The sequence below is a fragment of the Heteronotia binoei genome, chromosome 2 (genome assembly GCF_032191835.1).
Source record: "Heteronotia binoei isolate CCM8104 ecotype False Entrance Well chromosome 2, APGP_CSIRO_Hbin_v1, whole genome shotgun sequence".
Classification (NCBI taxonomy): domain Eukaryota; kingdom Metazoa; phylum Chordata; class Lepidosauria; order Squamata; family Gekkonidae; genus Heteronotia; species Heteronotia binoei.
Genome location: NC_083224.1, coordinates 190801177 through 190816269, shown reverse-complemented (window position 1 = coordinate 190816269; position 15093 = coordinate 190801177). Strand labels below are relative to the sequence as shown.

Genomic DNA, 15093 nt, shown 5'->3' with positions numbered 1-15093 from the left:
TGCTGATTAACCCTTTGCGTGGCCCTTGTTTCTGACCAAGCAGCATTTTTTTATGTCTGTGTCAGCACAAAGCCTGCGTTGGTTTGTTTCTGCTTTTCAGACAGCAAAAGATAAAAGTGTATGGGCTAAGGCAGCACAGGGTGCCCCAGCTTGGGTTTTCCCCTAATCTGGAGAACCGGGTGTGACTGCCCACTCATCCACCTGCACCTGCTGGCAGGAGCTTGGGTCAGTCAGGAGTTGTTCCTCTCAAGAGCAGTTTGTCAGAGCTCTCAGCCTCACCTGCCTCACAGAGGGGAAGGGAAAGGAGGCTGTAAACCACTCTGAGACTCTAGTGAAGGGCGGTGTATAAATCCAGTCCATTAATTCTTCTTAAGTACTGGGTGTACTTACAACTTTGCTTGAAGAAAAACTAAGGCACTAATAGCTTCAATTCCATAAATATTTCAAATATTGCAGATTTTATCTACTATAAATGATGCATTTTATGTTGTTAAAACAGTAACATTAGTTCAGATCTCTGAGGACAGCAAGCCTTACACATAAGAACAGAAGAGAAGCCATGTTGAATCAGGCCAGTGGCCACCCAGTCCAACACTCTGTGTCACACAGGGTCCAAAAAACCCAGGTGCCAACAGGAGGTCCATCAGTGGGGCCAGGACACTAGAAGTCCTCCCACTGGTGCCCCCCAAGCACCAAGACTACAGAGCATCACTGCCCCAACAGAAGAACATAAGAGAAGCCATGTTGAATCAGGCCAATGGTCTATCCAGTCCAACACTCTGTGTCACACAGTGGCCAAAAACCCCAGGTGCCATCAAGAGGTCCACCAGTGTGGCCAGGACACTAGAAGTCCTCCCACTGATGCCCCCCAAGCACCAAGACTACAGAGCATCACTGCCCCAGACAGAGTGCCAACAATACGTTGCGGCTAATAGCCACTGATGGACCTTTGCTCCATATGTTGATCCAACCCCCTCTTGAAGCCATCTATGCTTGTAGCTGCCACTACCTCCTGTGGCAGGGAATTCCATGTGTTAATCACCCTTTGGGTGAAGAAGTACTTCCTTTTATCTGTTCTAGCCCAACTGCTCAGCAATTTCATCGAATGTCCATGAGTTCTCGTAATATGAGAAAGGGAGAAAAGTATTTATTTCTCTGCTTTCTCTGTCCCATGAATAATCTCGTAAACCTCTAATCATGTCACCCCACAATGTTTCTCCAAACTAAAGAGCCCCAAGCGTTTTAGCCTTTCTTCATAGGGAAAGTGTTCCAAGCCCTTGAATCATTCTAGTTGCCCTTTTCTGCACTTTTTCCAAAGTTCGAATATCCTTTTTGAGGTGCAGTGACCAGAATTGTACACAGTATTCCAAATGAGGCCGCACCATCGATTTATACAGGGGCATTATGATACTGGGTGATTTGTTTTCAGTTCCTTTTCTAATAATCCCCAGCATATCGCTGGCCTTTTTTATTGCAGTCGCACACTGTTTCAACATTTTCAGTGAGTTATCTACAACTCCAAGATCTCTCTCTTGGTCAGTCTCTGACAGTTCGGACCCCATCAACATGTATTTATAATTAGGATTTTTGGCCCCAGTGTGCATTACTTTGCACTTGGCCACCTTGAACCTCATTTGCCACATTGGCGCCCACTCACCCAGCCTCAACAGATCCCCTTGCAGTGCCTCACAATCTTCTCTGGTTCTCACCACCCTTAAATATTTAGTGTCATCTGCAAACTTAAGACACTTCACTGCTTACTCCCAACTCCAAATCATTAATGAAGTTAAAAAGCAATGAACCCAATACTAAGCCCTGCTGTACCCCACTGCTTACCATCTCCCACTTTGAAAACTGCCCATTTATACTCACTCTGTTTCCTGTTAATTAGCCAGTTTTTGATTCACAAGAGGACTTGTCATTTCACCCCATGACTCTCGAGCTTACTAAGGAGCCTTTGATGAGGAACTTTATCAAAAGCTTTCTGGAAGTCAAGGTAAACAACATCTATTGGGTCCCCTTTGTCCACATGTTTGTTCACCCCCTTAAAGAACTGTAACAGGTTAGTGAGGCAAGATCTTCCCTTACAGAACCAATGCTGAGTATTCCTCAATACACATTTTGTATGAATTGCACATTTTTCATTCTCCCCCCCCCCCCCCCAAACGTTTCCATCACCCCCCAGAAAACAGTATCTTTCCTGTGGTTTCAAAATTTCCAGAATCTCTAACCAGGATTAAAGCCCCTTTTCAAAGCAACTCAACCAAGACAGACTCTCATTTTACAGGATTCTGCTTTATTTACATTTTCAATATTTAAAAAGCATAATTTCAAACCCTTTTCTGTTACCCAATTTGAAGTTTGCTGTCTTGAAACAAAAACAAGAGTTCAGTGGCACCTTCTTCCCAACTAGGAAACACACCTCTTGTTAACTTCAGCGGTGCCTCTGGACACCTGCTTTGTTCAGTTCCTGCAGACTGACACGACTACCCACCTGGGCTTTAACCCCCCCCCCCAATTGCTGTACACTGAAAAGGGCCCCCGACTTGGGACAGGAGGCGCCTTCGCTGACATCCACACCCAGCTCAAGGAGATGTAATTTGCAAACCATTTAGAGAGACGCTGCCCCTCCAAGCTCCCAGAGATTAGCACCCCCCTTCTCTTTGGAAAGATCCCATTGGTGGGCGCAGATGGATGGACCAGAGTGCTAGCTGAAGGGTCTCCGTGTGCAACCGGAACCTCACCTTTATGAAACCCCCACCTGACAGTTGGTCTCTCCCCTCCCCCCGCCACAATGGTCACTTCCACTCCATGCCTTCAGTGGATCCATGGAATAAAGCAACCCCCCCACTCCCATCTAAGTTCTGCATGGATCATCTGATTCTTATTTTTCCTCCAAGAGCCTACTTTAATGGGTCCTTAACACGCCGCCCCCCGCCCCGGTTCTCTCAGCATGCCTCAGTATTACCATGCCTTCCCAGACCATCTTCATCCCTACCAGAAGTTGTCACAAACGTGGATTCACACAACAGGGCCATCCTGGCCTTTGCCTCTCACCAGGGCAAGGCTGGGGCCAAGCCAGGAGCCCACAGCAACAGAGCAGCAATAAGTGCCTTGGAAAACACCCACAGTCCATTCACTCCTGCAAGAAACTTCGGCATCTTAAAAAGTCAGGGACTTGCAAGGGTCAGGCGAGAAGCAGCCCTGGAACCCACCCCGTGCCCGGCTGTCCCTCAGACACAAGGCAGGGAGGTTTTGCACCTTTTTAAAATGCCGCTCTTTTGTTCCACACATCCATTTGGTTTCTCAGCTGCACACATTTTGAAGACATTCAGCTCTCAATACACAGCAACACACAAGACTGTTCAGTGAAAAGGTGTAGAGGAGCAGGTGGAACCCAACTGCTCACCCCATTAGCTTGTCCGTCGGCTGAAGCAGGTCTAGATGAAGCTGAGCACCTGACATGTCCCCCCGGATTCTGAAAAGAGACCCTGCTCTGCTGGCCCGGGAGTGGGGGGGGGGAGTGGACAGAGATGGTGGCTTCCCACCAGGGATCAAGCTTTTTGCCTAAACAGATGGCACCCCCCCTCACACACAAACACTGCTTCAGAAGACAAAGTTCAGAGCCCTCCTACCTCCCAAGCAACAGTGCGGTCCCTGGCTACCGAAACCACACGCCCAGGGAACGGGCACGGCTCAAGTTTGGTTTTGAAACGAGCCACGGAAAGACACTGGCAGATCTCTGGGGGCAGCTGGGGAAATACCACCCCTCCCCCCCTGCTCTTCCAAACACTCGTCATCCCCCCCACAGCCTCCTCAGCTCCAAACCACCACAACTGGAAGCAGATTTGCAAAAAGAAGAAAACAGGAAAGAGTAAAGATGGCAAAGAAATGGGAACTGCAGGATCAGCACAATGGCCTCTACTAGCCTGCTATGGTTTTAAGCCCAAAGGTCACATCCAGCTCCAGTCACCTCTGGCACGGGAGAGATGGACAACGAGGGAGCATCGGGGTCCAGCTCATGCAGGAGGCCACAGCTCCCGCCCTCTCCAGGCTGGCAAATAAGAACCCCAACTCAGGACAGTCTTCCTCAGCATCTTTCTGCTTTGATGGGGGAAGAGACAGGATTAAGGCCACCACCTGCATGCAGGAGAAGGCTTCACCTCACCCTTGATAAAGGGAAAAAAAATATTAAATGATGCCAACCTTTTCTACAAGCATCTCCGGTCCCATTTCGCCCTCTTCCAGCCAGGGCAACGCTCACGATGCAGAACGCATCTGTGCTAGAATCTGGGAGGGGACGGATGGAGTGCTAGCAACCACAGTGGAAGAAACATAAACGCAGCCAGAGAGGATGGGAAATTAGAGACGCCCCAGAGTGTTCCCTTGAGCTAACAGGGCCATGGAATCTCTCTCAAGAGCAGCCTGTCACAGAATGAATTTCCTCCTCTCTGCTGAAGAAGGCTTCAGTATGGCTTCCAGGTGAAACACACACAGAGGGGAGAGCTCAAATCTGTCCAGCTGAATTCCCAAGGACCCTTGTCTCCAGAAGATCTGTGTGTGTGTTGAGGGGGGGTGGGGAGGAGAATAGAGGCAGAATATTTTTCGAAGGCCTCTCAAGGCATCTGCTTTCAGCCGCCTGGAAGTCAGAGCTCCCTTCCTCACCTGGGCAAACTCAGAAAACAAGGAGACCCTACAGGGGCAGAGCAAACACAAAAACTGATTTGGACTTAAATTCACAACACTGCCCTATAATGGCTGGTCACTCCAACTCCCAAAGTGGAACTCTGGGCCAGGTGAGGAGTAGAAAACAGCAAGATATGCCAAGGAAGAGAAAACTGCCAAGAGCAGCAGATGCTCAAACTGAATAAGCCTGTTATAATACAGATGACAAAGTTCTGTAGCAAACTATAATGACAAAGCAATTCAAAACACACCTACACACACAACTTCCTGTAAAATGGGGGGAAATCCAGGAAATACCCGGTGTCTCAGGTCTCCACCCTTGCCAAATGTTAACAGCAGTCTTTATGTTTAAGCAAGCATTGTTCCAAATGTACATCTTTAATGAGGAGTGACTTATTACCTAGGAAGTCATTGAAAAAGTTGCTGGATCTCATGATTTAAATGGGAAGAGAACTACCAGAAGCCTCTGAGGTCCACATCACACATTAATGACCGCAAACCCTTCTGGGACATGATTCTTTTGAACTCACTACTGTTGTCTCTCACAGGCCTGAACCAACACTGAATGGAAAGTATCAAAGGTCCCTCGCGGAACCCCCTTGCGAAGTTGCGTGAGCCAGAGGACGACACAGACAGCTACTCACATACACGCACATGCCCCACCCCCACCCCGCCTTGTAGGTGCCACCCACTCTCACTGCTCCTCTCTGTCAAGAAGCTCCACAGAAGAAGGGACAAGGAGTGCTGCTCTCTGCACACGACACTCTGAAAGCAGCTTCTGAACAAAACAGAAGGGCAACGTGCAAATCCAGTGGGGAGGTTGCAAGATGAAATACTGGCCACACAGCCGCTGCGCTCGGCTATCTAGAGGTTCGGGGCACAGCAGCTACGGAGAGAAGACGACTGGGGCACTCGCTTTCTTTGCCAGCCCCACATAATGTGCTGTAGCAGCAGCAGCAGCATCTGGTTTCTGTTGCCAAACTGCCTGGGGAAGAGCAGCCTCCGCTGCAGAGGGAAGAGGCCCCTCCTCCACCAGTCTTCCAGCACAGGGACCTTCCTCTCTGCACAACACGAGCACCAAAATGTCCCTTGGCAGCCCCAGCAGGCGCGCTGCAGGGAGCCCGGTGTCAACTGTCTGGGCCAGGTTGCCCCACTATATGTCATACCGGCTGGAGCTGTAAACAGTTGGATAGTTCTGCCGGCTGTACTGGAAGTGATCAGTTAGAACATTGCTCCTGCCGTATTGAAAGTCCCCGCGTTGCGTGAAGGAGGCAAGTCCATTCTGAGACTTCTCAGGCATGCTCCGGTGACGCTCCAGGTTCACCAGGTCCCCCGTTGTCATCGGAAGAAAGTGCTTCTTTGCTTCCTGGTTTGCATCATACTTGGTCTACAGAAGGAGAGGGAGAGAGAGAGCACATGACTAGCATCTCTCAAAGAAGGCTGCATCTCCCAGCATCATTCGCCTCTGCCAATCGCTGGACGGGGTGAACAGAGATGCCAAACAGAGCAGCTTGGAGCCTTTGCAGGAGGATGACTTTGCAAGGGGAATACAGATTAAGGAGAATGCTTCTGCATGGGAGGGAGGGATGTGGCCCCCGGTTCAAGCCCCAGCATCTCCAGTGAAAGGGGCTTCTGGCATCAGGTGCTGGAATGGCTCTTCTCTGCCTGGGAGAACTGCTGCTCTTCAGAGGAGATGATATTGCGCTAGAACAGCAGTGGCCAAACTGTGCCTAGGGAGCCACATGTGGCTCTTTCACACACATTGTGTGGCTCTTGAGCCCCCACAGCCCGGCTTGAAGAAGGCATTTCTCTCTTTAAATCACTTCTCCAAGTCAAGCCAGCCAGCGGCTTGGAGAATGCATTTAAAGTTGCTTTCTTTCCATCTCTCCCTCCCCATCTTTTTGCCTTCCTTATGGCTCTCACCCATCGGACATTCATGTCTTGTGGCTCTCAAACATCTGACATTTATTCTACGTGGCACTTATGTTAAGCAATTTTGGCCACCCTTGCGCTAGAAGGACTCAACAGGTGGCATTTACAGAAGATGGGTGGGGCTGTGGCAACCCACTGCTGGTCTGAGGAGACATTACTAACAGTCTGATTCTCTACAGGGCAGTTTCATATGTCCACCAATGCGTTGTGTGGCGTGGGAAGGACTACACAGATGAAAAGGAGGAGTGTGCGTGTATGTGAGGGGGGGGGGTTTCCCTTGGATTCTGCCTGCCTGGACTCAGGCCTACAGCACGCTCAGAGACAGGGAGACACGAATGCATGTCACAGCTCAGAGTGTTTCTAGGTGCAGATTAATGTGCTGTCATTCCCAGGAAAAGGCAAAGGGCCCGCCCCTTCTCCGGGACTGCTGCATCCCTCCGGCCACTCGGGGATCCCAGACAACCCAGGAAGTGCTCTGTGTTTCAGGGCAGGAAGCGGGAAAGAAGAAAAGAAGAAGAAGATATTGGATTTATATCCTGCCCTCCACTCCGAAGAGTCTCAGAGTGGCTCACAATCTCCTTTCCCTTCCTCCCCCACAACAGACACCCTGTGAGGTGGGTGGGGCTGAGAGAGCTCTCCCAGAAGCTGCCCTTTCAAGGACAGAGTCTCAGAGCGGCCTACAATCTCCATTCCCTTCCTCCCCCACAACAGACACCCTGTGAGGTGGGTGGGGCTGAGAGAGCTATCCCAGAAGCTGCCCTTTCAAGGACAGAGTCTCAGAGCGGCCTACAATCTCCTTTCCCTTCCTCCCACACAACAGACACCCTGTGAGGTGGGTGGGACTGAGAGAGCTCTCCCAGAAGCTGCCCTTTCAAGGACAGAGTCTCAGAGTGGCCTACAATCTCCTTCCCCTTCCTTCCCACAACAGACACCCTGTAAGGTGGGTGGGGCTGAGAGGGCTCTCATAGCAGCTGCCCTTTCAAGGACAACCTCTGCCAGAGCTATGGCTGACCCAAGGCCATAGCAGGTGGGGCTGAGAGAGCTCTCCCAGAAGCTGCACTTTCAAGGACAGAGTCCCAGAGCAGCCTACAATCTCCTTCCCCTTCCTCCCCCACAACAGACACCCTGTGAGGCAGGTGGGTCTGAGAGAGTGCTCTCACAGCAGCTGCCCTTTCAAGGACAACCTCTGCCAGAGCTATGGCTGACCCAAGGCCATTCCAGCAGGTGCAAGTGGAGGAGTGGGGAATCAAACCCGGTTCTCCCAGAGAAGAGTCCGCACACTTAACTGCTACACCAAACTGGCTCTCCAGGGATCCAGTCCCAGTGGGGAGCAGCTGCCACTCTTCCTGGCCAGAGGGGGAGGGACTGCAGACCCACATCCCAGCCCCCAGCTGCAGCAAAGGGGGGCCCGGGTCCCTCCATGAGAAAGACGGCCACTCCCCCCCGCTGCACCCATACCTTGTTGTACAAGAAGACGCCCAGGATGGCTGTCATCATGCCCAGCACATTGGTGGTGGTCACCGGGTTGCGCAGCATGATCAGGGAGACGGTGATGACTGTGATCCTCTTGGTGGCATTGGCGACAGAGTAGCTCAGGGGGCTGATGAGGTTCAAGATGCTGAAGGCAATGACGTTCTGGGCAAAGTTGCAGAAGCCGCTGATAGCCAGCAGGAGGATGGTCCATGGCCAGTGGGCCACAGAACTCTGCCAGGGAGAGCCAGAAGAAAGCAGACATCAGGCAGCTGCGCCTCAGCCGGGGGAGAGGCGAGGTCAAAGCACCTCAGCGGGTGACCTTGGGCCAGTCATGTCCTCAGCTGCCTAGCCCCTCCTTGGGGGGAACCAGCAGGCCTGCTGCCTGGCCTTCTTACAGGAAGAAAGGCACGGCTTGCTGGCTAGCTCTCCTGCATGGGACTGTAACTTTGTATCCCCCGGTCGGTCAGGACACCTCCCCTTTCCCTTGCACCCCTCCCTCAGTTTCAGCCTCCTCCGCCCCACATGCAACAGAGCACAGCATCCTTTCCTGCTCCACCAGAGTGGACTCTCCTCCCTCCACAATTCCCCCTCCCCTTCCTCTGTCTGTTCTCCATCCCAGTCTGCCCTCATCAACAAACTTGGGTAGTCTTTCCAAAGCCACCTCAACCTCAACTCCTCTAGAGCCCAGAAATGTAACCTGAACATTTTAAAGCAATTCTTTAAAACAATTCCAGGGGAAAACCCACAAAACCAGGAAGCTTGGCAAACACTGAAATACATGCAGTGCTCAGTTTCTTATCAAATTTGCTGTACTGCTTTAAAAAAGTTCACATACATAACTTGTTCAGTGTGATATTTATACTACTGTTAAGCATGAGTGCCTGTTCAAACAATCCTTACAGGTTTCGCCATGTCGGAGATGGAGCTGCAAACTGCTGCACCCTGGGATTTATTTCTATTATTTATTTTATGGTACTTATATTTATTTCTATTATACTTAATCTCAACAAATAATTACTCTTCAGAATGGCAGCATAACTTAAGTTTATTTTTCCTCTATTTCACTAGATTCTGCATCTAACTTTCCATGTCAAGCTTTATGTATTTCAGGCAACCGAAGGTTTGCATAAAGAGTAAAAAAGTTCTTGCACAAAGACCAAAGAAAATAAGAAACACCCCCTCTCGTACACAAATCCATCAGATGGTTTCCCTTGAAGGAGAAATTTGACACCAGCAGGAAGCACCGAAGAGGAACCAGCAGAAGCACTGAGGCAGGCAGGCTTCTGGCCTGGACCAAATCCCTCAAGATACTACTCCATTTCTGTTGCAGTTTCTCCAAGACTCTTCCAGCGCCAAGCCTCTTGTTTCACAATCCAGGCAGTGAACTATCAATCATTTAGCGTGGGATTTAACAAGGCAACTTTAAATCCTTGCTTTATAATGCGTTCTGATCATTATTCTAGTGAGAAAATTGGATTAATCTGTGTAGCAATGAGCTCAAGCCTACAGAGGCCTGTTTCAAGAATGCCACAATACTTCTGTTGGTTGCTCTTTCCCCACCATTCTGAAAAGAAAAGAGCAGCAAGCTGGGGAGAAGATCTCTGCCAATTCTAACATCTCGGAGGGTTTGGTTTTTGCTTCCTGGTGCAAGTATAAAGCCTGCGTATGGCCAGCCAGACTGTCGGTTGCTTTAGCTGTATTTTATTCTTTCTTCTTCTTGTTGTTGTCAGTCACTTTGGGTCCCTTCAGAGTACAAATACGTAAGCAAAACAAATGTAACTCTGTAGCAGCCTTTCCCCCAGAATTCCCAAGAGGCAAAAAAGAGAAATCTTGGGGGTGGGGGCACACAAGGTCACAGCAGCTGAGCCTGCCTCATGCAGCCCTTTGTCCCTCACATCTGCACTTGGATTTTAAAGAACTGCAGTGCTTTCCTTTTGGCCAACAGCTCTGCATATTCTGCTGTCTGTCAATGACTTAGAATCCAGCTACCCAAGAGTTGGGCTCAGGGCCAGCTTTCACCAGAAGCCACAAGGCAGAAGGACCACAGGCTGCAGCAAGTCAGAACAAGCAGCCAAACTCTGTGCAGGCAGCAGAGCTCCAGCAGAAGCGCCCAGGCAGGGCTGAGGGGCCACAAGTCCCGCTGCAGAGCTGCCTTCAGACTTACCAGGTCATTCTCTACAAGGAAGGAAGAAAGATCCACCAGGACCCACGTCGGGATCATAAAGAACACAGCATGGCACCCAAGGATGTTCAACAGCCGGAGATGGTGTATTCGCGAGTCTCTCAGCACCTGAAAAGGAGGAGCAGGGGATGACAGCAGCAGACCCCTTTTGAAGAACTGGCTGGTCTCCCCCCCCCCACACCCCGCACAAGCATTCTGACAAGAAATCAAACACTCTCCTGCTCCTACTTTCCAGAGGTGAAAGAGCTGAACAGGGAAGAATGAGCTAAAAAGCTGCCTCCTGGCTTCAGTTTCCCTTCTGCAAAGCCACCTTCAGACAGGCCATGAGACTTCCTAAGTGGCAAGCCCCGCCCCCCCCCCCGCCCTTCAGAGAGGTGAAGGTCTAAGGAAGAACTCCCCAAAGAATACAGGGAAAGGGAAGAGGGACCTGTTTTCTCCCTCAAGGGTTTGTTTCAGTTTTTCCAATGAAAAATGAAATTTTCGAATGAAAACTTTGGAAAGTGCAGGGAAAAAAGTTTCCTAGGAAATATTTTTCTTTGAAATGAGTGAAATGATTTTTTTTACAAAAAAAGACTAGTGTCACTTAAAATGTATTCTGCAAAGCTGTGCAATATTAGAGAGTAATTCATGTGCTCAGCAGAAATTGCAATATTTTAAAGGACATATTTGTTGTGCAAATGTGATTAGTTTTGTTCACAATTAATACAACCACATACCAGATAATAATACCCTGTTGAATATCTCGATGGCTTCCAGTATTATAAAGTTTAACTACAAAGAACTGTTGTGACTGCCAGACGGCTTCAGTTCAAAGCTTATTCTTTTAAAATATTTCTTCCTGTTTCTCAGATGACAAGAACGAAGATACATGGGCAAAGATGGCTGAGGGTGCAGCTTTAGCTTTCTCTTATGTTGGATATATTTGCAGTTTTGTTTACAGGAAAATCAAATGCTCTCAAATGTCTTCAGTATGTCATGTAGAAAACAGTATATGCTACGCTATAAGTGATACATTTTTACATTGTTATTTATATTGTTAAAACAGCAAAATACATTTAAATTTGATATAAAAGTTTTGAATTTTTCTTTTTTTTCGGGGGGGGGGGGGGGGAGGATTACACATCTCCTCCCACCCAGGGCTTCAGAACTCCTAAGCAGGAAAAAAGTTGCGAAGGGCTATATTGGTCCATGCAAAGTCTCAAAACAAGAACTGTTAGACTATCAGAAATACAACTTTGTTCCCTTATATATTTCATACAATATGCTTGCAAGATCATCCGCTGTTTGGTTTTATTATATTGTTTTAAATCTGACTTGTTGTTTTTTATTGTCTAATCTATGTTGTGATCCGCCATGAGCCCATTATGGGAAAGGGCGGAATATAAATTCACTAAATAAATAAATCATATTGTAAAATTACGGCCTGAAGAGTCTGCTCCCCAGAAAACTCTCTTTTAAACATTTATAACAAGCAGCCTGCAAGTTTAAAAGCATGCACCATGTTTTGTGTCAATTCAGTTGGTCCTACGTGTGGATTTTGTTCTTGGTATTTTGGACTCCCAATTCCCAGAATTTTATGCCTCCACCCATCTTCCACGTACACAGGAAGCCAAGTGACAAGTCCTGAGCTGGGGAACACCCCGAGTGAAATCCTTGCCCCGAACTGGCACAGCGAGACACCCAGAAGAGGCTGAGATGTGAGAGATACCTTCTTAGAGAAAATGTTCTGAAGAGAGAAACAGAGAGTTGCAGCAAGCGCACTCACGAGTCCCCACGTGTCAAATGACAGCTCTGTGACTGTGGCCAGCAGGACTCCACCAATGATGGGGATGAGGGATAAATACACCTGCAAGAGGGAGAAGAAGACGACTCTTTGAGTGACAGCTCCTCAAGCAGGCGTGGGAGTCAGCAGGATCCCCCAAAGGCTTCTTCGCCCTTCTGGAAGGAGGAGAGAGCAGTTCTCCTCTTACCTTCGTCGTCTGTTTTTCCTTCATGATGATTCTTGACAGCAGAACCACCCAGATTGGCATAGTAGCCTTCACTGAAAGGGGAAGGAGGGACGGGCTTAGAGAAGGTTCTGAAGGTTCTCCTCTGGGGGCCACTGGGGGCTTCCTTCCTTCCTCTGCCTGCTGGGGGGAGCAGCCACCCCTCCCCTCCCCGCTCTCTCTGAAGGTTCTCCTCTGGGGGCCCCTGGAGGGCTGGAGGAGGGGGGTTCCCTTCTCTGCCTGGGGGAGCAGCCACCCCCTCCCTCTGAGGCTTCTCTGCTGGGGGGCTGGGGGAGGTCCCTTCTCTGCCGGGTGAGGGGGGTTCCAACCCTCCCTTCCTCTCCGAGATTCTGCTCTGAGGGCCCCTGGAGAGCCGGAGGGATGCCTTTCCTTCCTTCCTCTGCCTGGGGGGGGCAGCCACCCCCTCTCTCCCAGAGATTCTGCTCTGGTGATCCCTGGAGGGCCGGGGGGGGGGATTCCACCCTTCCACCCCATCTCCCCTCTCACCGGTGTGGGCGTAGGAGACGGGGACGCGCCAAAGGGAGACGTGGGCGGAGACGGAGGCGAGGTACTTGCCGAAGGCGAGGGGGAGAATGAGGCGGGGGTAGGCGCGGGGGGGCAGCTGGGCGGGGCCTGCGGCGGGGACGCGCCAGGCGCGCAGAAGGGGGGGCAGGAGCGCCACCAGGCCCAGTACGTGGCACAGCGAGACGGTCACGGGCCGCGGGAACGCGCCCAGCAGCACCTTGTTGACCACGTTCCCCCCCGCGCTGAGCGCGTACCAGGCCAGGCACAGCGCAGGCACGCGCAGCGGGAGAGCGCCCCCCCCGCGCGCCCCCGCCGAGGAGGGGGAGGAGGAAGGCGGGGGGGGCAGGAGGAGGGGGGCGGCCGGCTGGGGAGGGGCGGCCGAGGGGGAGGAGGAGGGCGGGGGCGGCCCCGCAGACGACATCCCGACCGCACACGCCGCCGCGTCTCCTCCTCCGGATGCCGCTGGGCCAGGAACGCGCGCGTCACCCTCACGGACGGGCAGGCAGGCGCGCGCTTCTCACGTCACTTCCGCCCGCCGACAGGAAGCCGATGCCCGGGTGGGCTACGGAAGCCCCGGAGGGCCGCTCTGGGAGGGAGGGCTGGGCTGTGAGGCGCGGAGTCCTCAGGGAAGGGGCATGAAGGCGGCCTCGCCTCTCCTGCGCCATGGTCAGATCACTGTGCCCTGAAAGCTCGGTTGAATGCCCTGCCCCTGTTCTATCTAAGTGGCGAGTGCCCTGTTTCAAAAGAGGAGACCTGACTGCAAAAAATCACCTCCCCCCTGTGAGCGGGCTCACACTAACTCTGCTTAGAGGCAACACTGGTCACAAGCAATACTCCCTCTAAGCTGCAGAGTCTTGTGAACAAAAATTCTCCCCCCTCCGCGCAGCTGCTTCCCCCGCACTTCCTCCCAGCCTCACTCAAAGCGGGGCTCCACCACCAGCGTCCCTCTCGGCTGAGTCAGGGGGTGCCCGCTCACAGGCGTTTAGCTTCCGGCTCACACATTTTGGTCTGAGCTCAGGAAGGAGGACCCCAGAGCACAGTAATTGGTGCAGGAGCTCACAACTTTTATTTCAGTAGCTCACAAAGTAGAATTTTTGCTCACAAGGCTCTGCAGCTTAGAGGGAACATTGGTCTCCCCCAAGTCGGTGAGGAGGGCATTTCTGCCCCACTGCGCCCCAGGCGGCTTACAGAAACACGAAAAGCACAAAGGGTTAAGACCACGAATCGCGGTATAAGCCCAGCAAAGAAAGAGGCTGAGCTCACGGGCAGAGAGGAGGAATTCCACAGACATTGAAAAAGACTGCTTCATCATCATCATCATCCAGTATTTTACTGGAGGGGGTCCCCCCCCCCAGCCTCTTACTTGGCTCCAGGTATTCAAATCAGTATTCATTTGCATTTTCCTTTAAAAAGCAAATAGAAATGTTAAAATAACCACTATTCATTAAACTAGAACATAATGGGACAAAACTGAACAAAAGCAGCAGCACCATAAATTTCAAGTTACAGTATTCGCTCCTTAAGACGCACACACTTTTTCCTCCACTTTTTTTTTTGGGGGGGGGGGAAGTGAGTCTTATGGTGCAAAAAATACTGTACCTATTTGGTTAATGTACTTCTTATGCTGCATTCTCAGCAGGGTTCCTAAACCAGGCTACAATTTAAGAACACTACCTGCTAACAATGCAGCAGCATACAATCAAAAGCCAGTAGCAATTCAACAGGTAGCAAGGGTACATATTAAAAGGGTAACAGTAGCCCAACAAACGGGACAAAGGCCTTGTTTAAAAAGAGGAGACCTGACTGCAAAAAATCACCCTGGCACCAGCAGGCAATCAAATCTGGGGCCGGGCAAACGGTAACATAAAAGCAAGGCACCACCATGGAAGAAAGCATAGGAATTCACACTCCAGTCTTCCAGGGAGTGCATCAACTGTGCCAGCAGCCAGCCCTTTCCATCCAGCAAGTTCTTCAGGTATAATAAGAGCCCCCCCCCCAGTTTCTCAGGCCTCCATTAGTCTTGGACAAATGGGTGGGGGAGGGTAGCGATACTCATCTGAGTGCCTTTTTCTTTCAGGGCGCTTCCCATGCTGAAGATCTCTGGCATTGATTGTGTTGGTCTGGTGTGAGAAGCCAAGGAGAGTTTGGCTGCCTGGCTGGTGTACTGACCACCTAGTGTACCAGCAGGCAGCATGCTAGGCCGCTGGAGGTGGTTGCTGGTTGGGTCTTGGAGTTCCCAAGGTTCTTGGGGACTTCAGCATCCATGCTGATGCGGCTGCGTCCAGTCCGGCTCTGGACCTGGTGTTGATG

At 50.9% G+C, this 15093-nt stretch overlaps 1 protein-coding gene across 1 annotated transcript; it reads right to left on the bottom strand.

The window, feature by feature from the left end:
* Positions 1-5044: 5044 nt before the first annotated feature.
* SLC35E1 (solute carrier family 35 member E1) lies at positions 5045-13204 on the bottom strand. Its single transcript, XM_060233097.1, has 6 exons — positions 12766-13204; positions 12244-12314; positions 11982-12119; positions 10256-10381; positions 8077-8322; positions 5045-6073 (listed from the first exon to the last, which is right to left on the bottom strand). Exons 1-6 carry the CDS (start codon positions 13202-13204, stop codon positions 5840-5842), a joined length of 1254 nt encoding a protein of 417 aa, XP_060089080.1. The 3' UTR covers positions 5045-5839.
* Between the last annotated feature and the right edge of the window lie 1889 nt (positions 13205-15093).

Excerpts from the sequence above, each read along its gene's own strand:
- SLC35E1 (XM_060233097.1), bottom strand. The coding sequence starts at position 13,204 with ATGTCGTCTGCGGGGCCGCCCCCGCCCTCCTCCTCCCCCTCGGCCGCC. Across the intron at positions 12,120-12,243 it reads AGGAAAAACAGACGACGAAG|GTGTATTTATCCCTCATCCC; the intron begins GTAAGAGGAGAA and ends TCCCTCTTGCAG. Across the intron at positions 10,382-11,981 it reads AGAACATTTTCTCTAAGAAG|GTGCTGAGAGACTCGCGAAT; the intron begins GTATCTCTCACA and ends CCTCCTTTTCAG.